Source organism: Xiphophorus couchianus, chromosome 5, assembly GCF_001444195.1.
Source record: "Xiphophorus couchianus chromosome 5, X_couchianus-1.0, whole genome shotgun sequence".
NCBI lineage: Eukaryota > Metazoa > Chordata > Actinopteri > Cyprinodontiformes > Poeciliidae > Xiphophorus > Xiphophorus couchianus.
In genome coordinates, this window is record NC_040232.1 from 33,250,011 (window position 1) to 33,270,557 (window position 20,547).

Genomic DNA, 20,547 nt, shown 5'->3' on the forward strand with positions numbered 1-20,547 from the left:
ATCATGACCTTGACATGTACAATGTGTCAATAGGTGCTGGACATTATAGAAAGCATTGACTGCATCTACAAGGAAAGGCTGTGAAGGTATGAAACCTTTCTGAAGCCAAGAACTAGCCCACAAGAAGCTGGAAACGAACGCATTTTTATGCGTTTTGGCCTTTTGTCCACACAAAAACTTGGTTAAACATTACCAGAAGTTATTATTTCGAAAGACTCAAGTCTAATGTGGAGATTTCAAAAAACTTTTGTTTGCGTGTGTGTATGGCAAAATAGGAGATTTGGGTTTCCAGCACATTGCAGTCTGCGACAAATCGATCCAGATACTTGCTTTGACACAATTCCCAATTGACATTGTCCTGTGTTTTGTCAACTTTATATTCTGCTTAAGAGTAGTTCAACCCATCTGTCCACACAAATGTAGCACCATGTTTAATCCCTAACAGGAAGTCGTGGTTGTTTTGAAGCAATCTGATTGGCTGATATAGAGTTTAGCGTTGCGCTACACTGCCCCCTAATGGTTTGGAATGTTTAAGATGACGCTCGAGGGCATACATGTACGGGTTCATGTGAATGAAAAGCTTTCTGAAACGGTTACTGTGTGTACAATTTTCTTTTTAAACCAGTATTGCAGAAATAATCACACCCAGTTTAACAATAAAATTTGGTATGACATTCAGCTAATCCTATCTGTTGTTTTCGGACAATAAAACACCAGAAATCTTTATCAGACAATTATTTTGAAGAAGAAATTGTCTGCTAGACATGCACAACGTACAGAAAGACTAATGTTTTAGACCACTGCTGTATTTTCTTTGTTGTTGATGTTTTATTCCCAAAATTTCCGGCAAACTTTAAAAAAAATTTTTAGTACAAAAATACAGTGAGACAACTGATGGACTGCCTTAGTGCCACTACCACCAGGCTTAGCTTGTTTTCTGGGGGAAACTCACTTTTACACATTTTGCGTTATACAGTACGTGTAAAAACAATTTCATCCCAATCTACTTGCTTACAATTACACCTTAACAAATCATTTAATTTCCTTGTACTTATTAGTCTATTTATGGAGAACAAAAGCCCCCTCTTGGTGACCAGATTTGGTCAATGTTCAATATTACCGTCCTTGATCGGTGACCAGTTGGCCGGATTCATATATTCATAAACTGGATCTTTTTCTGATCAATACCTGCATAGTTTGTAGCAGCTAATGCGTCACACTGATGGCAGCACTGAGGAAGACTTGAAGTTGGTTATTTTTAGTATCATTAAGGTGTTTTAAAATAAAAGGAAGCACAGAAAAGCCATCTAAAACAAAACTCCATTTCCTGCCGAGGCAATGTAGGCTGTTCATTCAGACTCCTACAGCAGATAGCCAGACTATTTCAGGTGCTGCTGATGTAATTTTGCTGATTTTGTTGTTTTGTCTGTTATGAGTACAAAATACAGCTGTGTGCCAGGAGACATCAATTGGTAGCTCCATTGGGAACATTTCTGCAAATTGTACCTGGAGCCGATTTCAGCAGTTAAGAGGAAGTCTCAGTGTTTGACCTTTAATGCCAGATTGGTAGACTTTTGACAATTTTATTTGACAATTATATGTGAGAATACACACAGATTGATGTTTACTTTTAGTGATGCTAACTGCGACATTTGCTAGAGTTGGAAACTCCTAACCCCATGAAGTCATTAGCTCAAATGTCTAATGCCCTTTTTTATAGTGACTGTTGTCTTGTGAGGCTTCACGTCCAGTCCTTGTCAAAGCAATATCAGTCACAACAGGAAAGCTACAAACAATTCGGAATTGGTTAAAACCACTATTGGCACGTCAACTTTACCCAAAAAATTCAATTTAGTCACAAACACTATTGAGGTATTGTGTATACGCCTCTGGATTTTTCCTGGACCAAATTTTTCTGAGACCGTAGTTAAGACACACTATGTCACATGGAGCTTCATTAACAAAAGTCGGTTTATGCCATTTATTTTTTGTTCTGTTATTTATTTGCATTGTACATTTTAAAGCTGCTGACATATTGTCTAATCTAAACTTTTTATTGCCGTTTGGTACAATTGCACATCTGTTCTCCTCTGATCCCCCTCCAGAAACAAACGGCAATAAGATGGAAATAAAATTGGTAGTTAATATTGCCCCAGTTTCAATTATTGGGCCGATACAAATATGTAAAAAAATTACAAATATCGGCTGATGCCCATGTTTGTACCGATACATCCACATCAGGAAGCCACCGTTTCCTGATGTGGTGGGGAAAGGGTTGGCCATGTTGAGTTAGTTTGGTTGTTGTGAAAGTGATGAAATGTAGTTGGTGTGGTAATTTTCACAGTGTTCAAATTGTAGGGAAAATAGACATTTTCATATCTGTGCATCCCGAACTCGGACAAGTCAACTCTTATGAAACACGAGCGATTCCGACCCCTGATCAAAACAAAGTAGTTATCAGCAGCCACTGCCAAGCAGGTATTATTCATTGTAATCACATCATCATATTTCACTACTGTAAATTATGGAAAATTATGTTTAAACATAGGTTTTTAAAATGGAATGAAACATCGCCGGGGGCGGTTAGAACAGATGCACGACATCTGCAGTTCACACTCCAAAAACCTCGAGTATGAAAACGATCACAACCACACAAGAATGAAACGGTGAAGCAGTGAAATGGCCTACTCCCATTGACACATTATAATGCAGTAACCACTTGGGTAAACTAAGTGCATACAAAAATATCTCCTTCCATTTACTCAATCAAGACTTCTGAACAACAATACACACACACACACACACACTCTGAGTGTGATGTGAATAGGATGGAGTTCTGGCTGCGGGCCTTATGCGTTTTAAAGAACAACCTGTAACTCTAGCCAGGGGTCGCATTACATTAATGTACAAAACGCACAGTTGCCGCTGTTATTTAAATAAATCGGTAAATGAAGTCACTGATGATTGATTCTAATACAAGTTATAGAAATAAACAGAATCACAAGTTAAGTAGACCAATAGCCACTTTGATTTAACACCTGGTAAATCCCTTTCATTCATAGACTGACTGCTGTGATTGGCAGATGTGTTTCCTTCCTGTTGTCTCTCAAGAGATTTCCGTTTCATATTTTTAATGCCTATTTTTTTAAGGGGGAAAAATAAGCTACTTTTCCGTCTGTATTCCAGTCATGTAGCTGTAGGTTGAAGCAAAATGAGGGATGACTACAGCCGTCGGTGTTACTGCGAATCCGCTGAAGTGTTGGTATTCCTTTGAACGCGACACGAGTCGGCATTAAAGGCGAGGCGTGGATTAATATCACTTGGAGTAAAGAATCCTCCTTCACCTCAGCTTTGCTTGTTAGTTGCCATAATAGTTGCAGCAAGTCCACTGTTTCCGCAGCATCAAACAGGAGGAAACGGTTTCTGAAAGTGTCCGCTGAAGTCTCTTTTGCATATCAATATTTTTGGCTTCTCTGTTTCGCAGCTATTTTGTGGAACACAACCAAGCGTTCTTGTGAACTTGATGTGCATTTTAAAGTCCAAAATGTGCCTGTAATTAAAATTAAATGTTCAAGAACTTGTGGATTTTAGGAGTTTGTTCCGTCACATCTGGAAAAACGACAAATTGCTGGCCTGAGACGAAGTGAAACCGGAAGTTGTTTTTTTTTTTTTTTTTGGTGAACTAGTAACAATTAAAGACAATGTAGTACATAAATAAAAGCCTCGTGCATTTAATGTAAACTTAAAAAGACATGACAATACGCCTGCTCTTACATCTGTGTCCTGTGACAAATATTACATGCTAAGTGCTTTGTAGTTGTCACTAGCAGTGGCTCTAAGGACATTAGTGTTACACATCAACAGTCTGTTGTCACATTAAGTTGGCCACTTAAGAAATAACTTCAAGCTGTGGCTGTAACAGACTGGTAAAGCCATTTGGAGGCAGTATGAAGTGAATTTGACTTTTTTGAGCTTTACAGCATGTTATAATGTTATTTCCTTATCAAAAAAATACCTGGAGTGTTAGCTTGATTATTATTTTTTTCATGCGTGTTTCAGAAATCTTTTAATTTCCCATGGCAACCATTTAGCTGTGCGAAACGCCAGGGTGAAACTAGCTCCGCCTTCGAGGCGCAGCTCCTCCTTTTTAAATTGTAGTTTCCAAGCCGAACTGGAAGCCCCACTTGCCTCCTCCAGACTAGCCAGCAGGAATTAGCAAACACCTGATTGAGCTGTGCGTTTGCTGAGCTCATTATAGGAGCAGCTTCTCCCTGAAACGCCGGTAAAAACGTTAAAGTGTTAATAGAGGAGCCATGTTGTGATGACTTCCTGAGGGCGGAGTTTCAGAAACAGCAGGAGATTTTAAGTCATATTTGCATACGGCATTTTTATAACAACTGATGGCAACAACTTACTTGACTGGGATGGCACTATGTGCCTGGAAAATACACTCCTGATCAAAATCTTAAGACCAGTCAAAAAATTGCAAGAATTTGCATTTTGCACTATTGGATCTTAAGAAGGTTCTAAGTAGAGCTTCACAATGTTAAAAGAAGAAATCAGCGTAAGAGACAAAACCTTTTGAGCGGGGAATTAATTGAAAACTGCATTTATACTCAAACATGATTTTTTCAACTGATCAAAAGTTTAAGACCATAGCTCAAAAAAACCCGAAAACCCCCCAAAACAGAAACAAAGTGTCAAAAAAAAGGACTCAGTAATGAGTAGCTCCACCATTCTTGTTGATGACTTCAAACAATCGTTTAGGTATGCTTGATGCCAGTGTTTCCAGGAGGCTAGTGGGAACGTTGCTCCAAGTGTTGAAGATGGCTTCACGAAGGGCATCCACTGTCTGGAACTGATGTCCATTTTTGTAAACTTCCCTTGCCATCCATCCCCAAATGTTCTCAATTGGGTTTAGATCTGGGGAACATGCAGGATGGTCCAAAAGAGTGATGTTATTCTCTTGGAAGAACTCCTTTGTCAGGCGGGCATTGTGAACTGCAGCATTGTCCTGTTGAAAAACCCAATCATTACCACACAGACGAGGGCCCTCAGTCATGAGGGATGCCCGCTGCAACATCTCCCCATAGCCAGCTGCTGTTTGACGCCCCTGCACAACCTGAAGCTCCATTGTTCCATTGAAGGAAAACGCACCCCAAATCATGATGGCGCCCCCACCACTGTGCCGTGTAGAAAACATCTCAGGTGGGATCTCCCTGTCATGCCAGTAATGTTGGAAGCCATCAGGACCATCAAGGTTAAATTTTTTCTCATCAGAGAAGACAACTTTCTTCCACCTTTCAATGTCCCATGTTTGGTGCACCCTTGCAAAGTCCAAACGGGCAATTCTGTGGCTTTGAAGAAGACGTGGCCTTTGAAGACGTTTTTTGTTTGTGAAGCCCTTCTCTCGCAGATGCCGTCTGATGGTTATTGGGCTGCAGTCAGCACCAGTAATGGCCTTAATTTGGGTAGAGGATCGTCCCGTGTCTTGACGGACAGCCAATCGGATCCTGCGGCTTAGAGCTGGTGAAATTTATTTGGGTCTACCACTTGACTTTTTTGTTCCATAACCCTCAGGATCGTTTAAAAAATGCAAAATGACTGTCTTACTGCGTCCAACCTCAGCAGCGATGGCACGTTGTGAGAGGCCTTGCTTATGCAGCTCAACAATCCTACCACGTTCAAAGTCAGTGAGCTTTTTTGCTTTTGCCATCAGGAGGTCTTGACAGTGTAAAGACTTCACAGAAAATGACATGGAATCCAGATGTTTGCACAGCTTTTGGCTTTTAAAGACTATGGTCTTAAACTTTTGATCAGCTGAAAAAATCATGTTTGAGTGTAAATGCAGTTTTCAGACAATTCCCTGCTCAAATGTTCTTGTCTCTTGCACTGATTTGTCCTTTTAACATTGTGAAGCTCTACTTAGAACCTTCTTAAGATTCAATGGTGCAAAATGCTAATTCTTGCAATTTTTGGACTGGTCTTAAGATTTTGATCAGGAGTGTACCACTGTCCCTTTAAAGAGTGATGTGCTTATGGAAAGAATCGTAGGTGAAGAAACTACTCCATTTTGACAAGTGAGGAACAAGCCTATTTTTTTGTCGCCCTATTTTATGACTCAAAAAATATTTACCAATATGCCATACACTTGTGTGAACATGGTCAGCAACAATATTCATCTGAAAGAAGGTTTGTTGCAGTTTATTTTGTACACATTTGATCAAGGTAGTCAACCTGTCGTTTCTGTCAGTTTTGATTTCTTTATTATATTTTCACATTGGCTGTTCTACTCCTAATTGCACTGAGTGAACAAATTAAAGTTGCATTGTTTTTACATGTTGGACCACGTTTGTGAAACTATTGGTGTATTTAAGTGTTACGTACTGGTGCAGTTATCAAATAAATTATTACATTACATTTATGATAAATAAAAGAAACATTTTAAATCAATTCAGCGGTGTATCGGATCGGTATCTGCCGGTACTAAACTTCAGGTGTCAGTATTGTATTAGAAGTGAAAAAAGAAAAACTAGCCGAATTGTTGATCGTGTCTGAATAGTTGCCCATTACTGGCTTTTCAGCAACTCTTCGTCATGTTATTGCATGGAAAGCATGCAATATTTTTTATTACTCATTCAAAGCCTGAAATATCAAATTTGTGGTTTTGTTTTGTGGTAATAAAAACATTTTTGCCATGGATGCCTTGTTGGCAAATACACACTTTAATCATTCGATTTCAAAGACTCACTATTTTTCAGCTTTGGAGCCACAAATATTTGAAAAATGGCCAAATTTTCTTATCCCTTTTTTTTTTAGGAAGTCATACTTTATAGATTAATAAACTCTGCTGACTTTGAGGTATTTGAAATGTGGCGTCAGTGTTTTTGATCTGCACTTTTAGGATAAAAGCTGTTCAGTTTGTACGCCCCGTGAGCCGCAGGGCCAGTTGTTTAAAGCGGTAAGTTTGCATTGGGGCCGACAGATATTAGGCTACCAGCCAAGGATAAGGTGTTCCCCAGGAGGTCACAGTGTACCCTCCATATTCTGATGCGTAGCAGCTTTATGTAACCCGTTCCCACCCGCACTTTATTTTCTTTTTCTTTTTTTGGCCATTAACAGCTTTTTTTTTTTTTTTTCTGATACAGTGAATCTCCCAGTTATTCCTCCATTGTTGTTTTTGACATATTCTTACTTTCAGAATGCTTTTGTGCTCTACATCAGCTCAGAACCTGACAAATGATGAAACCACCAGACATAAGGGGGGCTTATAATCTGCCATTTATGGTGTGAAATGTATTTTTGCATCAACTACAGATTTCTATTTATTTTTTAAATAAAATCTCAAACTGTTTGAATGTCTGTCTGTGGCTTTAAGTCAGGGGTCTCAAACTCCAATCCTCGAGGGCCGCAGTCCTGCAGTTTTTAGATGTGCCACAGGTACAAAACACTGGAATGAAATGACTTAATGACCTCCTCCTTGTGTAGGTCAGTTTTCCAGAGCCTTAATTACCTAATTATTCTGTTCAGGTGTGGTGCAGCAGAGGCTCATCTAAAAGTTGCAGGACTGCGGCCCTTGAGGACTGGAGTTTGAGACCCCTGCTTTAAGTGAACCAGATCAAAAAGCACAATGTTAACCTCTAGCGTGTGTTTACTTTGCTAAGTTCTTCCCTTGCTTAATCCTGTTTGTTGTTCTCAGTTTTTCCTGTTTGTCTGACTGACCGTTTCTTGCAAGGATTCAACCGGCGAGAGATTTCAAAGTTGCTAATAGAATCAACGGCTGCGGTTTTCTTCTTAAAATCATCTGTGTAACTATCAAAAAGTTGTGACTTGCAACTGGTTCAGTCAGACTCAGTCATTTGTCGCAGCTTGTTTCAGTTTTTTAACTGCGGAAGTTCAGGTCCAAAATGCCAGCTAATTACCGACTGTCTCCACGTTCCCATTAAAACAAAACAAAAAAAAAAAAGTCATGACACACGCCGCCGTTCGTCTTCTCTGAGCGACCCTCACGTCTCCAGAGAGACGGTGTCTTCATCGTGAGTTGCACCCAGAGATGATTGTTTTTTTTCCGCTCTTGTGGAAATCTGTTGCAACCCGTGGAAAAGGAGCACGTCCATTACTGTGGGTGCCAGGATGAACGAGCTTTACTATTAAAGTCTTTTGAGATTTTATTGCAGGACTCAATTTTTCACTGAACCGTACCGTTTGGTTGCCTCGTACACTAGATTCCTCTCTGTGGCTTCGACTTCATTTCTTGAACGTTCTGTTTTCATGCAGCAGAGCGGTTGCGACATTCTAGTTTGGTCTAATGAGTCACCATCAACTCATCATCTCAGCCCCTGATGTGACTAGCTACTTGCTCCAACAACAAAGCCAAAAAATAATAAAATAGTGCTCCTTTTTTTCTGGTTTGTGTTTGGGCTGCAAGCCTGTGCTTTTGGATATTGATGAGACAAAGCAGAGGTTGGAAGTGATGTACCAATTTCAAAATGCTTTGCAGAAGAAGTGGCATCTGTTATCATTTGGCAAATTTTTTTTTTTAAATCTCCAACCGTGCAACAATTTAAAACAAAGTAAAGTTTAACATTCTGGGTTTTTTTTAATTAACAGTTTTTCTGCAATTTCTATTGGCAAACATTAACAAATACTTCTAAAAGAAGTTTAAATTAAATTCCAAACTTTGTCTATTTACATCCTGATGTGAAGTAGCTCCTCATCAGTCAAGCCAAGAGCCACATGCGTGGTGTCTTTTTTTCATAAGTTTTCATAATTTTTTATTTATTCTTCAGTAGGGCTGAAACAATTAATTGGATTAATCAATTTTTTCACTAATAGATTAATCACGATTAATCCACTCAACTCATTAATCAAATTGGGATGTTACAGAAATTTAAATTTATTTCTGTAGATCAGTTTAAAAAGTTAAATTCATATACCAGGGTTTCCCCCAGAAAACCTGCTAAGCCCGGTGGTCGGGGTGCCGAGGCGGACCACCGGCGGTCCATCGTGTTTTTGTATTAAAACATGTTAAGTAGACAGGAAATATAAAAATATTACTGGGTAATTATATGTTACGGGAAGACATTGACAGTGAAATGCTATCTAAACTCTGAACTGGTCTTAAAAACAACAAATCAAAAAATGCAATTAATGAATATAAATTATTTGCACTTTTGTTTAATCCAAATTAAGTCAGCGGCTCCATAAGGCGCCCAGGGCTTCAGTGGCCCATTAAATGCTAATATTTTAACACGGAACACAGATGCATAAATGTAACATTTGTTCATTGAGATAGTCAGTGCTGCGCAGAGGCGCCAGCGGTGTGATTGGTCCGGCTTTAAATGCATAAACAATAAACCCATCTTCTATAAACATATCTTTTAGCTTTTAGGAATAAATTTGCTCCGCCAGTGAAATGCTCAAAGCAACAGAGATGCCTTCAATCTGTTTAAATTTTTTTTATTTTTTAAAGTAATTTTTAAAGATATTTTTATTATTATTATTTTCCTAAAAACATAAACAAGCCTGGCGGTGGGGCTAGTAAAGCATGGCGGGCCACCAGGCCTACAATACACTGGGGGAAACCCTGTATACCATTTAGATTCATTACATAGAGAGTCATCTATTTCAGAATATTTTTTGGTAATTCAAATTTGTTATTATTTCAATGATAAATTATTATTGAAATTGATTAATCGGATTAATTGATTATAGAATTAATCGTCAGCTAATGTAGTAATCAATTAATCGCTAACTGGATTAATTGATTACTGAACAGATTGATCCACTGGAGTACAGATTTTTTTTTTAAAAAGGCATTTGCTGAAAGAACAATTAGCAGTAATTAAGCCAAAAGTGCACAAAGTGTGTGTGTGTGTATATATAGTTTTACATTCGGGTAAAAAGAAAACCTCCTGTAAAGCACCTTTTGATATCTAATCAGCTAATCCAAATAATAATGAACAGATTAGCCCTACACTGTATTTGTAACATTCTTTGCTACAAATGATCAATTGTACACTAAACGAAAGAATTAGTGTTGCATTTTAGGCAATAAAATGTTTATTTTCATATTAAAAAATATAGTGAATTATTTTGTGGTTTTTCTATGTATTTCTAATATTGTATATAAAAATGCTTATGTGGTTAAATGAAAAATATGCAGAATGTGCCAATCTATCCGATTAATCAGCAAAATAATCAATTACTAAATTAATCGTGAGTCACAGCCCTAGTTTTTAGTAATGTGCTGAGTTTGAAGCCAACGTGTTAAACCGTGCGTTTGTTACTTTTTGACACCCTTTATTGTCCAAGTTTGCTGTGTCACCAGTTAAAATCCTAACCGCTGCCGGGCAATGAAACCAGCAGTGAAATCTGAAACCTCGCAGCACTAAGGAGCTGGAGTTTGTGTTTGAACTGGAAGCTGCTGAAAGCAAACCGACAACATGTTAGCTGCCGCTGTGCTCACCGAGAAGGTTACTCTACTCAGCTGCATCTTGTTCTTATTTTTGACAGTAAACCAGGTGTGGGTTCTTTTAGCGGTGTGGGCGGGTGCCTGGTCCTGCTGCAAAAATGAACAAAGCATCTCCACATGGCTCGGCCTTGTCTCCTTACAGCAGCTCTGCTTTTGGGCTGCCTCTGTAAACTCCAGGATGAACCTCAGTGACCCTTCAGGGACGCGTCTCTAGCTCCCCCTTCAGGCTGTGGGGAGCTGATATGATTTCAGCTCCCCACAGCTGAGACACTCAGTAGTGTCTGAGTGTTTTTGCCTGAGGTTAGATTGAATTAATTTTAAAAAAACATATGGATTATATCATTTTCATTGTGTTCTGATTAGCAAAACCCTACTAATAAAAAGGGTGTGCTTTGCAATAATTTTCAGTATTTCCCAGCCCCCTTTTTTGTGAAAAACTTTCTCTTTTCCAACATCAGGAAAAGAAACAACTCTGTTTTAGGATTTGTAAAATGACTATCGGTATTGATGTGGAGTATGAACAATATAGATTAAATGAAAGTATTTTCAAGGTCAAAGTGAAAACTTGGAAGAAAACGGAATGGAAAGTGCTTTTCTAGAAATAGTGCACTGATGGCAGTTTTCTGGCTGATTGCCGCTCTTTAGAAATATCAGATTTTTGATATCTTGGCTGATACCAAATTTCTTTTTTTTTTCTTCTAAAAACTTACTAAATTGAATATTGTTAACCGGACGCATGCAGATGTAGTACTGATATCCGATCTCCTAAAATTGAGGAAATCGGGGCCGGATTATTGGCCAATCAGTTCATCTGTGCTCCACTTTCTGCTGTTTCATCTCAGTTTGTAGATCCAATAAACTTTGGAAATAGTAACTGTGTTCGTCTTTGTTCACCTGCAGATGTTCTGTCCCTGAGTCATGGCAGACAGGAGAGCGGAGAAGTCATGTGAAGAAGCCAGCAAATCGTTAGCAAGGCGGGAGTACGAGGCGGCGGTCACCCACAGCACGGACGCCCTGGTGGTCCTCGCGCCCCAAGCCTCGTCGCCCGGCGCCCCCGTACTGCCCAGCCCTCCCTCGGCGGTCGCCGCCGGACCCCTCCGCAGCCGCGCCCTGCTCTACCGAATTGCTGCCTTCCTACAGCTGGTGAGCAACGGGTTGTTGGTTGATTGATCTTTTTTTTTATTATTATTATTTTAACTGACAAAAAATGTAGAAATATCTTTGATCAATGCATTAAGAGTCTAGTCGTTTGCTTGAGCCCTGAAGTTATGGAAACTTTCCCGTATCCTTAATTATAGCGTAAACGACTCTGTGGTCGTTTAAAGACTCGTTTTCAACTGTAACGTCTGGACTTATTTTTCTCTTTCCACCAACAGAAAAACTACGACGGAGCAGATGAAGACTGCAAACATGGTGGGTCGCACTTCTAACTGTGAAATTACTCTTTGGTTCCGTTTGAAGCTGCGGATTCAGATATTTGTTTTAATGCCGCAAACAAACCAGAAATTGTTTTGTTGTTCTATAAAACGTTGCTAGAGTTTTATTTTCTTTCTTGGGGTTTTTGTTTCTCAGTTTGATCTGGGATTTCTCAGCAGCTGTGTTTTGTAAACACTCTGAAACTCTGGCGTAAAATGGCCTGTTTTTCTTTTGTTTACTGTGGTGGAGGAGGTATTTGAAGACCACTGTTTGGAAATTGGCTCAAATTATATTAATGTATATTATTGTTAGTTGCTATATGCTAGTTTGAAGCGCATCAGGGGTAAATAGAAAAGAGTCTTGACGACCACGTACACATTTTGATAGACACAATCAATGACAAGTGCATTGACAGAACATAACGCAAAACTAAAATGAACATTTATGTTTTTCTGACAATAATTAGGACATGAATCAGCTCCTCCAGGATATTGCGATGTTTTTTTTTTTTTAGTAACAAACTAAAATTTCAGATTTCTTTTTTGGCACCCTTTTCAAAAATTTGCAGTCAAACATTCAAAGTTGTATTTTTTGCCATAACATTGTCTTACAACAAGTTTAAATTCCTAAACATAACATTCCCCTCCCAAAAATGACAGGATTTGAACATGGTCAGTATTTAAATTACAAATAACACTTTTAAAGGCCATCTGGAATTAGCAACATTAATACAAATAAAAAATTATGTCTTGGGAAGGGGTCAAAGTGCAAAACAAGGATTCCATATTGGTCATTCAAGTTAATATGAACTTTTTATAGTGGTGGTTTTCCACATGGAAGATATCGGCAGTTACTCAGGGCAGCATCAAAGGATGGGTCGTCCAAGAATTAAAAAATAAGACGAATAAAATTTTCTGCTGGAAATATAGAGATTTCCATAGATTGCCTGTATTTTAATTGGTTGTGGGGTGGGATAAAGAAAGGCACCATTCCTGTTAGAACCAGTATAAGCAAATCCTACAAAATATTTTAAAATGGTTTTCACCCCCAAAAAGACAAGACGTGAAACAGGGAAGTTAAATTAGAAGCAGTTTGGTGAAAATTCAGCCGAGTTCCAGTGATTGATCAGACCTACATTGTAAGCGAATTGCAGAAAACGTAAAGGTGACTTGTCACATTTACGTAAAAGTTGCAAATGAAAATTCAAAGCATGTTTCATTGCAAAATTTGTGAATGATGAGTGAATTTACATTAATGGTTGAAGTAGGACATTTAGCAGGCCAAATAACATTTAAAACCACTCGACCTACTCCATCCTTACTCTCTCTTTACAACACAGCCTTGTTTGCGGCGCTTTAACCCGTTTGCTTTCACTGTGTTGCAGTATTGGCAGATGAGGTTGCCCGGGGTGACGGCTCTCTACAGGCTAGTTTGCGCTCCATGCTTTTGGATGGCAGCCTGCAAGAGGTGGTCAGCATCCTATCTAAAGCCCAAGTTGTAAAGGTGGAATTGTTTATGCTCTGTACATGCTGATTTGTTTATCAGTTTGGGAGGTATTTTTAAGCCTCTTTTCATTTTAATATCCATCTTAATAAGTTGATTATTTTAAAACAGAAGTTTAACTGTCAAAGCAGCAATATTGCATCTTAAAAAACCAAAACTTTGAAGTGTTGGTCCATCAGCTACAGGAGAAAGCCAAACTACTTATATACAGGAAAATTATGTTTCGCCATTCCACAGTCTACAGTATATCAAAATACGGTGTTTGGTTTCCTGCAGAAAAAAATTATAAGATAACAAATCATTCCCAATGAATCAATGGAATGAATATATTGCGTTCTTTAAATTTGACTAAAAGTACAAAAGTAAATAAATAAGAAAAATGGCATCAAAGTACTTGCTGTTGGTTGATGTGTTTATAAACCCAAAGTAGGTTTGGATTCATTTAATACATTCTTATCTTATTTGCTCATAGTCAGTTGGTTGCTATTTTATTTCATATTGTTAAGGCCTGAACTCATCAGAAATACAGACCAGTAAATTTATATTGTACTTTTGACACATTTTGAATTCAAATGTGTTTAAATCCAGACATTTGGTCTGAAATACAGTGAAATTTTGAAATGTAAAATGGTTAGAAACTGTGTAATATGCCATCAAAGATGATTTAAATGTTAATATTTACTATGTTAAACAAACCTACATGCAAGGAGTCATTAGTATAACTGTGATGAATATAAATACTATTTCCAGTAATGTTTTAACGAATATAATAATTTCCTTCTCGGTCCAGAATGGCATCGTTACAAAAGACCTGACCAGATTAAAAATGCTCTTCTCCGAAATTGAGGTAACTGCATTTGCTTTTTGGTCATGGACGTTTAGTGTAATAGAGTTAAAAATAAATGTTTTGCTCTGTTTCATTTAGGCAACAAAAAGAGAGATGGCCCCTGAATACACAGATGACCAGGATGAAGGTGAGCACATCCGCATCATGAGTTTATTTCAACATTTTGCTTTGTTGTATCAACAGCTTCTGTACATTTTCTTTCCGTTTGGTGTCTTTTCTGCAGGCAGTCAGTTGTCACTTTGAGTCTTTTTCTACCAGGTTATTGTCCAGTGAATTGTCTGCTCATTGTGCTCTGAGCTTTAGTGTTCATGTAGCTTTTATATCGACAGAAGTCCAAGATGGCTGGCAGTTCCGGCCTCCTCCCAGAGGGGTCACTAGCAGCGAGGAGTACACACTCTGCAAAAGGTAATCAGCAGATTTCTTCTCATAATTTCAAATAAATGTATGTTTTAGTTGTGAACAATGAATGAAAAATGTTTCCTTCCCCCAAAATAATCAGATTTATTTTCCTCCAAATATCAAATGTTTTTTTTTGAGGGGGTTATTGTTTTCTTTTTATATTTAGCATTTAATGCTAAATATAAATCTTAAAATTTCAATAAACAATTAACACACAAGCTATAGAACGACAAAAATATATCCATATATCTTTTTAGGAATAAAAAACCTAGCTCTTACGTATTTATTGGCCATTCTGGACCTTTATTATGTTAAGAATATGAAATATGATGATGCTCTGAACAGGAAATGAGCAAAAATAAACCACATTTCAGTCATAAGTACAATGGGTTTTATGAAGTCATTAAAAAAATTACTACAATGAAACAGTATTGATCGTGCCATTTCCACATTACACACACGTCAGTTGTATTTTAGTTTTTGGCTGGTTTAAATGTTATTTATTAAGATAATGGCACTGTCTATCAGGTATAAGGTGCTTTAAACTTAAAGAACAATTAACGCATTTTTAAAAATTATTTTTTATTAGTTTTTTTGTAACAATATTTAAACAATAAAGTAAAAATAAAATAAAACGAACTGAATGCTTTTTAAACTTGTTTTATTTTGTCATGGATTTAAAAACAAATAGAAAAAAACAAAACGAATGTTTTCAACAATTTTTATTTTTTTATATAAATAAAACATAAAAATAATATTGATTAAAAATGAAAGCAAACTGAATGCTTGAAATATAACATACACTCCGCTAGTGTTCATCAACTGGGTTTACGATACAGATTCTAGTTGAAATATTTATAATTCAACTATATTTTTTTTTTCCAGAGAAAAATGTGTCAGCCAGACAATCTGTCCAACTTTTTATCAGCAACTTGGAAAAACAAACTCATGCAACTTTTTCTGTCAGTTCATTTAGACACCCCCACTTTATATAAAGGATGTATTTATCTACATCCAGAATTTCATTTGATACATCCTATATCTTGATGCATGTCCCGACTTTGCAAATAAGTGATCTGAAACGACCAGCCAGATTTCTCCAGAATCGTCTGATGGAGCTGCTTAATGTCGCCGTAGGTACTTGGAGCAAGGCCTGTGTCGGTACGGGGCACAGTGTACGTCGGCCCACTCGCAAGAGGAGCTGATGGAGTGGCAGAAACGTTACGCCTCCCGACTCATTCGCCTCAAACAGCAGCAGGAAAGCAAACACTTCACTGAGAACTACATGGAAACTCTAATCGAAAAGTGGATGAACTCCCTTTCCCCGGAGAAAGTGGTGAGTGAGACAAAAGTTAAGGTGGCTGAACGCCTCCGGTGTTTCGGAAGTGAAGTTGCTTCTTCGTTTGAATTTGTTTTTCTGCTTTTGAAAATACCAGCGTAGCAACCAAAAACTTTTTTTTTTCTCACCATGAAAGAAATGCGTGCAATATTTAGGGTGGATATTAATGTTGTATGTGAACTGTAGATTCTTCTGAGTTTTCTAAAAGACTATCAACATTTCCAAATCCAGTGTGTTACAGTGAGCAGAGGTTGATAAAACAGAGAAACTTTGATCTATTTCATCAACTCTTTTATCTACTGAAAGCTGTGCTTACTCTTTTTGAATCTTTTCTCATTCAGCTTTTTTTCTTTTCTGACTTTACTGATACTGAAATTTGCTGACATTGCACCCTCCCTCCTCAGTAACACCGTCAACACTGAAGAGCGTAGCTCTCAGTTTGACTTCCTATTGCTAAAAATGGTGTATTGCTTTCAGTATTTGGAAAAACACTGGTCAGCAGTCTGACGGTCAAATAGAAAGTGGACCCAGCTGTTTTGTTGTTTTTTTTTTTTTTTTAACCAGACACTTTCTCATCATGTTTTCATAAGACTTCAAACTTTTCCCAAGATTTAAGTCCAGTATTGGAAGGGAAAAAAATAACCTCTAAACTTGTCTTCACATAGTTTGTGAACTGATTCGAATAAATGGCCTCAACTATTTTGTCAAGCATTAATGGAGAGGGACTTTAGTACAACTTTAATAGAATTTTTATTTATTTAATTGTTTTTTAAAAACCCTTTTCAGTCTCTATTTTTCACTGTCTACACTATGCTGACGACACTTTTAATTGTTGACATGCGTTCTTCAATTTTCTTGAAATTTTGGGTCATCTTTAATTAAAACTGATATATTTTTTAACCCAATCACCTGTTTCTTTGTGTTTTCTAGTTAAGTGATAGTCTAGAAGGCGTGACAGTTGAGACCAGCTCCGGCCTTTCTGTTACAGTCACCTCGAAAAAATCCTCCAACTCCTGGATCTTTTCCTTGTTGTGCAAGGTAGGATGACACAGTCACTGGTTTTATTTACGTGGCTTTTTAAAAATTGTACGAAAAGTCAATTTCCTTTTTTAAAAAATGTTATCGTGCCCCATTGTTGTTTCTGGACTAGCCGGCCAGAAAGCTGTTCCGCATTGCCTTGCTCTACGACGCCCATCGACCACACTTCTTCATCACCGGCGTGTCAGCCGGGGATCGCCTGCAGTCGGTTCCCAAAGGATGCCAAGAGTGGACGCCCGGAGACGATTCAGCGGGTTCGTCTGTTCTTTCACCATAATGAGGATTGTGCTTCTAGAATTTTAATCTGATGATGAAATGTAAACAACAACGTTTCCTGCCTGAGAACTTGCCTATGTTACACCTAAAAAGAAAGCTATTTGGCATAACAAACTATTTACACTTTTTTCTTCAATCAATCAATCAATCAAATTTTATTTGTATAGCACATTTCAGCAGCAAGACATTTCAAAGTGCTTTACATCATATCAAACACAGAAACACAATGCAACACAGAATCAATAATCAAAACACGACATTAAGTCAAGTTCCATCAGTAAATTTGTAATTGATAACATTTCAAATACAATCCTAAACAGGTGGGTTTTTAGTCGAGATTTAAAAGAAGTCAGTGTTTCAGCTGTTTTACAATTTTCTGGAGGTTTGTTCCAAATTTGTGGTGCATAGATGCTGAAAGCTGCTTCTCCTCGTTTGGTTCTGGTTCTGGGGATGCAGAACCAGAAGACCTGAGAGGTCTGGAAGGTTGATACAACAACAGCAGATCTTTAATGTATTGTGGTGCTACGCTGTTCAGTGATTTGTAAACTAACAACAGTATTTTAAAGTCTATTCTTTCAGCTTCACAAACAAATAGCCACCTTTGTCCTTCATGTTATTAGACCAGGGGTCAGCGACCTTTTCAGCCCAAAGGGCCCTTTCTTTATTTCAGTCCTGCTAAATATCAATAGTTTAGAGCCACAAAACTTAAACCACCCTTTGAAAATAACAAGCTAATTGATTTTACAAAGACTGACCTAAAAACTGCATTTGCTTAACAGTTAATTAAAGAATCAAATGTAAACCAGGTTTTAGAAAAAACAAAAAACTTTTTCCAACAAGTCAGAAATATTTTCTTAATCCCCAAGTTTATGGAAAATTATGAAAAACATGTAGTTTGTGACTTAATGATGACAAAAAAGTAAAAGATTTTTGTCATTTTTTGCATTTAAAAAATATGCACGTCAGCTACGGCATTAGCTGATATGTTAACACGGTATGCAAGTGTAAACATACAATCTTGTAGTTTGACAATCTCTCTCTTTTTTTTTTGCCATTACCCTCTTCTTCCTCACATGAAGAAGCAGAAACTTCACTTTTTCTTTGTTGCTTCTCAGGAAATGAGAACTGACCCTCTCCTCCTTCTGACAGATGAAATCACATCACCGCCATCTGTGCCGTGTTGCTATATTAACCGGTTATTACAGACATTCTGATTCATTGACAGTTTCGTGAAAATATACTGATAGTTCAAGTGACTGTGTCCGACGGCCAGCACAGCGCAAATCAGAGTCACAGTTACAGCGATCAACGTCCTAAATGGGTCTTTTAAGGAAATTCTGATGCAAATCCTTGTTAATAGCTGCAGAACAGAAAAGCTCTTAAAGAATTGTATCCATTTGCGCATAAAGGATTTTGGATTTTATGATCTTAATATGTCAAATTCGTCTTTGTCCATCTTTGTACTTTTAATTAACATTTAAATGACATGCAGCTTTTTTTTTTCTTTGTATACAAATGTGATGAACTGTTGATATTTAGTTTGACATCTACATTTCCCCAAATTCCCCCTGTCCAGGAAGGATTTCCAGTCCCTCTGCCTGAAAGGATGTTTAACTAAATGTCACAATGTAACTGAAATAAAGAACTGAAACAAAAAGCATTTGATCTGTAAATAAATTAAACAAAATAATATCAATAATCATTCATTAGCGATGGAACCCCTGGTCTCCATCACACATTGATAAATAAATCCCTGAGATGTACTTGTATTATTTTGACATTTAGCAAATAGGAATACTTTTGGTAATCCTAATTGACATAAAACAAGAGATGTTTGGTGCAATTTAATTTCAGGCAACGAGGGGGAAAAAATCTGTATGTAAACCTCTATTTTCACAGCCTGTGTTCTCTAATGACCGTTTCTTTCTTTAATGGACTGTGAGTTGAAGCCCACTTAGAAAAACCTGTGTTTTTGCCAGCAGCGGCCAACAACGGCCTCGACCACTGCGTCTACAAAGTGGCGGTGGGCTTCAGCACCGAGATCTTTGGCACCTTCAGACAGACCATCGTGTTCGACTTCGGCTCCGAGCCGGTGCTGATGCAGAGGATCATGGTGGACGCCGCCTCGATCGAAGGTACGATCACAACGGCAGGATTACCCACAGACACCCCAAAAAGAGCTGGTCTTGATTTGCCTCGTTTCGCCTGTCTGTCATTTGTCTTTCTTCAGACTTGGAGCACCTGCTGGCAGCCAGGCAGCAGCTGCTGATAACCGCCAAGCGCTGGGACTCGTCCTGTAAAACCATCGTGGAATTCACGCCCAACGAGACGGTGGCCGACCTGGAGAGGAGCCTGCTGGCCCGCTACCAGATCCCTCTGTCGGCCGACCAGCTCTTCACCCAGTCCGTCCTGGACAAGACGCTGACCAAAGACAACTACCAGGCCCGGCTGCACGACCTGCTCTACATAGAGGAGATTGCTCAGTACAAGGAAGTCAGCAAGTAAGTTCGGTTTATAGAACTCTGGGTTTGTTTCTGTGCAACAGCGATTCAACCTCTTAAGTGATGAAATGCTAAACCACCAGCAGGTGTCAGGCTTGACCCTCATAAATTTGCAGTGTTTTAATGTCTCAGCAGCTTCTTACAAAGCAGTTTGATTTAACAGAGGTTGGTTCATTTCAACTCTGTATCGGTTTATTCATTGTTAATGTTTTCAACTTGGCTCATAGTAACCGGTTCAATCATTCAGGACAATAAGAGCTGAAATATGAGCATCTGAAAAGGGTGTTTCTGTTCTGTATTTATATTGTCTGTATTTTCATTGCCTTTAATGGATTTTCACAAAAAGAGGCTTTCTTTAGATCTGGATGTTGCATTCTGTCGGCCACTTTTTCAAACTTTACATGAAAATAATATATATTTATAGGGGAATTTTTCTGCCATAATTCGAGACCACACACCTTATAGAAAACGATTCGACCACTGTTTACTCTCCTTTATGTTTGTTTTGCAGATGTGTTTTCATGGAAATAGACATAAAGGTTAACCTCATAAAACTAATGGCGCTCATTGCTGTCCACCAGGTTTAACATCAAGGCCAACCTCCAGCTGGTAACCAGCTTCATGCTAACTGGGATTTCTGTTGGAGCCAAGTACGCTCAGAACGGACAGCTCTTTGCACGCTTCAAACTTACTGAAACACTTTCCGAGGTAAACACAGCTTGTTTTAGTGATTAAATGTGTTTTTTCACCTTAA

The 20,547-nt window shown here is 38.1% G+C and overlaps 1 protein-coding gene across 2 annotated transcripts in view; it reads left to right on the forward strand.

The window, feature by feature from the left end:
• The window catches only part of helz (helicase with zinc finger), a 62,980-nt gene that overhangs the window by 1,211 nt on the left and 41,222 nt on the right, over nucleotides 1–20,547 (forward strand). The window contains exons 2-13 of one of the 2 annotated variants that reach the window (XM_028017408.1): nucleotides 11,375–11,617; nucleotides 11,851–11,887; nucleotides 13,275–13,398; nucleotides 14,177–14,240; nucleotides 14,319–14,367; nucleotides 14,570–14,645; nucleotides 15,777–15,975; nucleotides 16,909–17,016; nucleotides 17,129–17,270; nucleotides 19,272–19,427; nucleotides 19,523–19,793; nucleotides 20,375–20,501. In XM_028017408.1, the coding sequence (XP_027873209.1) occupies nucleotides 11,393–11,617; nucleotides 11,851–11,887; nucleotides 13,275–13,398; nucleotides 14,177–14,240; nucleotides 14,319–14,367; nucleotides 14,570–14,645; nucleotides 15,777–15,975; nucleotides 16,909–17,016; nucleotides 17,129–17,270; nucleotides 19,272–19,427; nucleotides 19,523–19,793; nucleotides 20,375–20,501 (1,578 nt within the window). In that variant the 5' untranslated portion in view covers nucleotides 11,375–11,392. The remainder of the gene's footprint in view (nucleotides 1–11,374; nucleotides 11,618–11,850; nucleotides 11,888–13,274; nucleotides 13,399–14,176; nucleotides 14,241–14,318; nucleotides 14,368–14,569; nucleotides 14,646–15,776; nucleotides 15,976–16,908; nucleotides 17,017–17,128; nucleotides 17,271–19,271; nucleotides 19,428–19,522; nucleotides 19,794–20,374; nucleotides 20,502–20,547) is intronic. The other variant, XM_028017409.1, reaches the window with a different exon arrangement.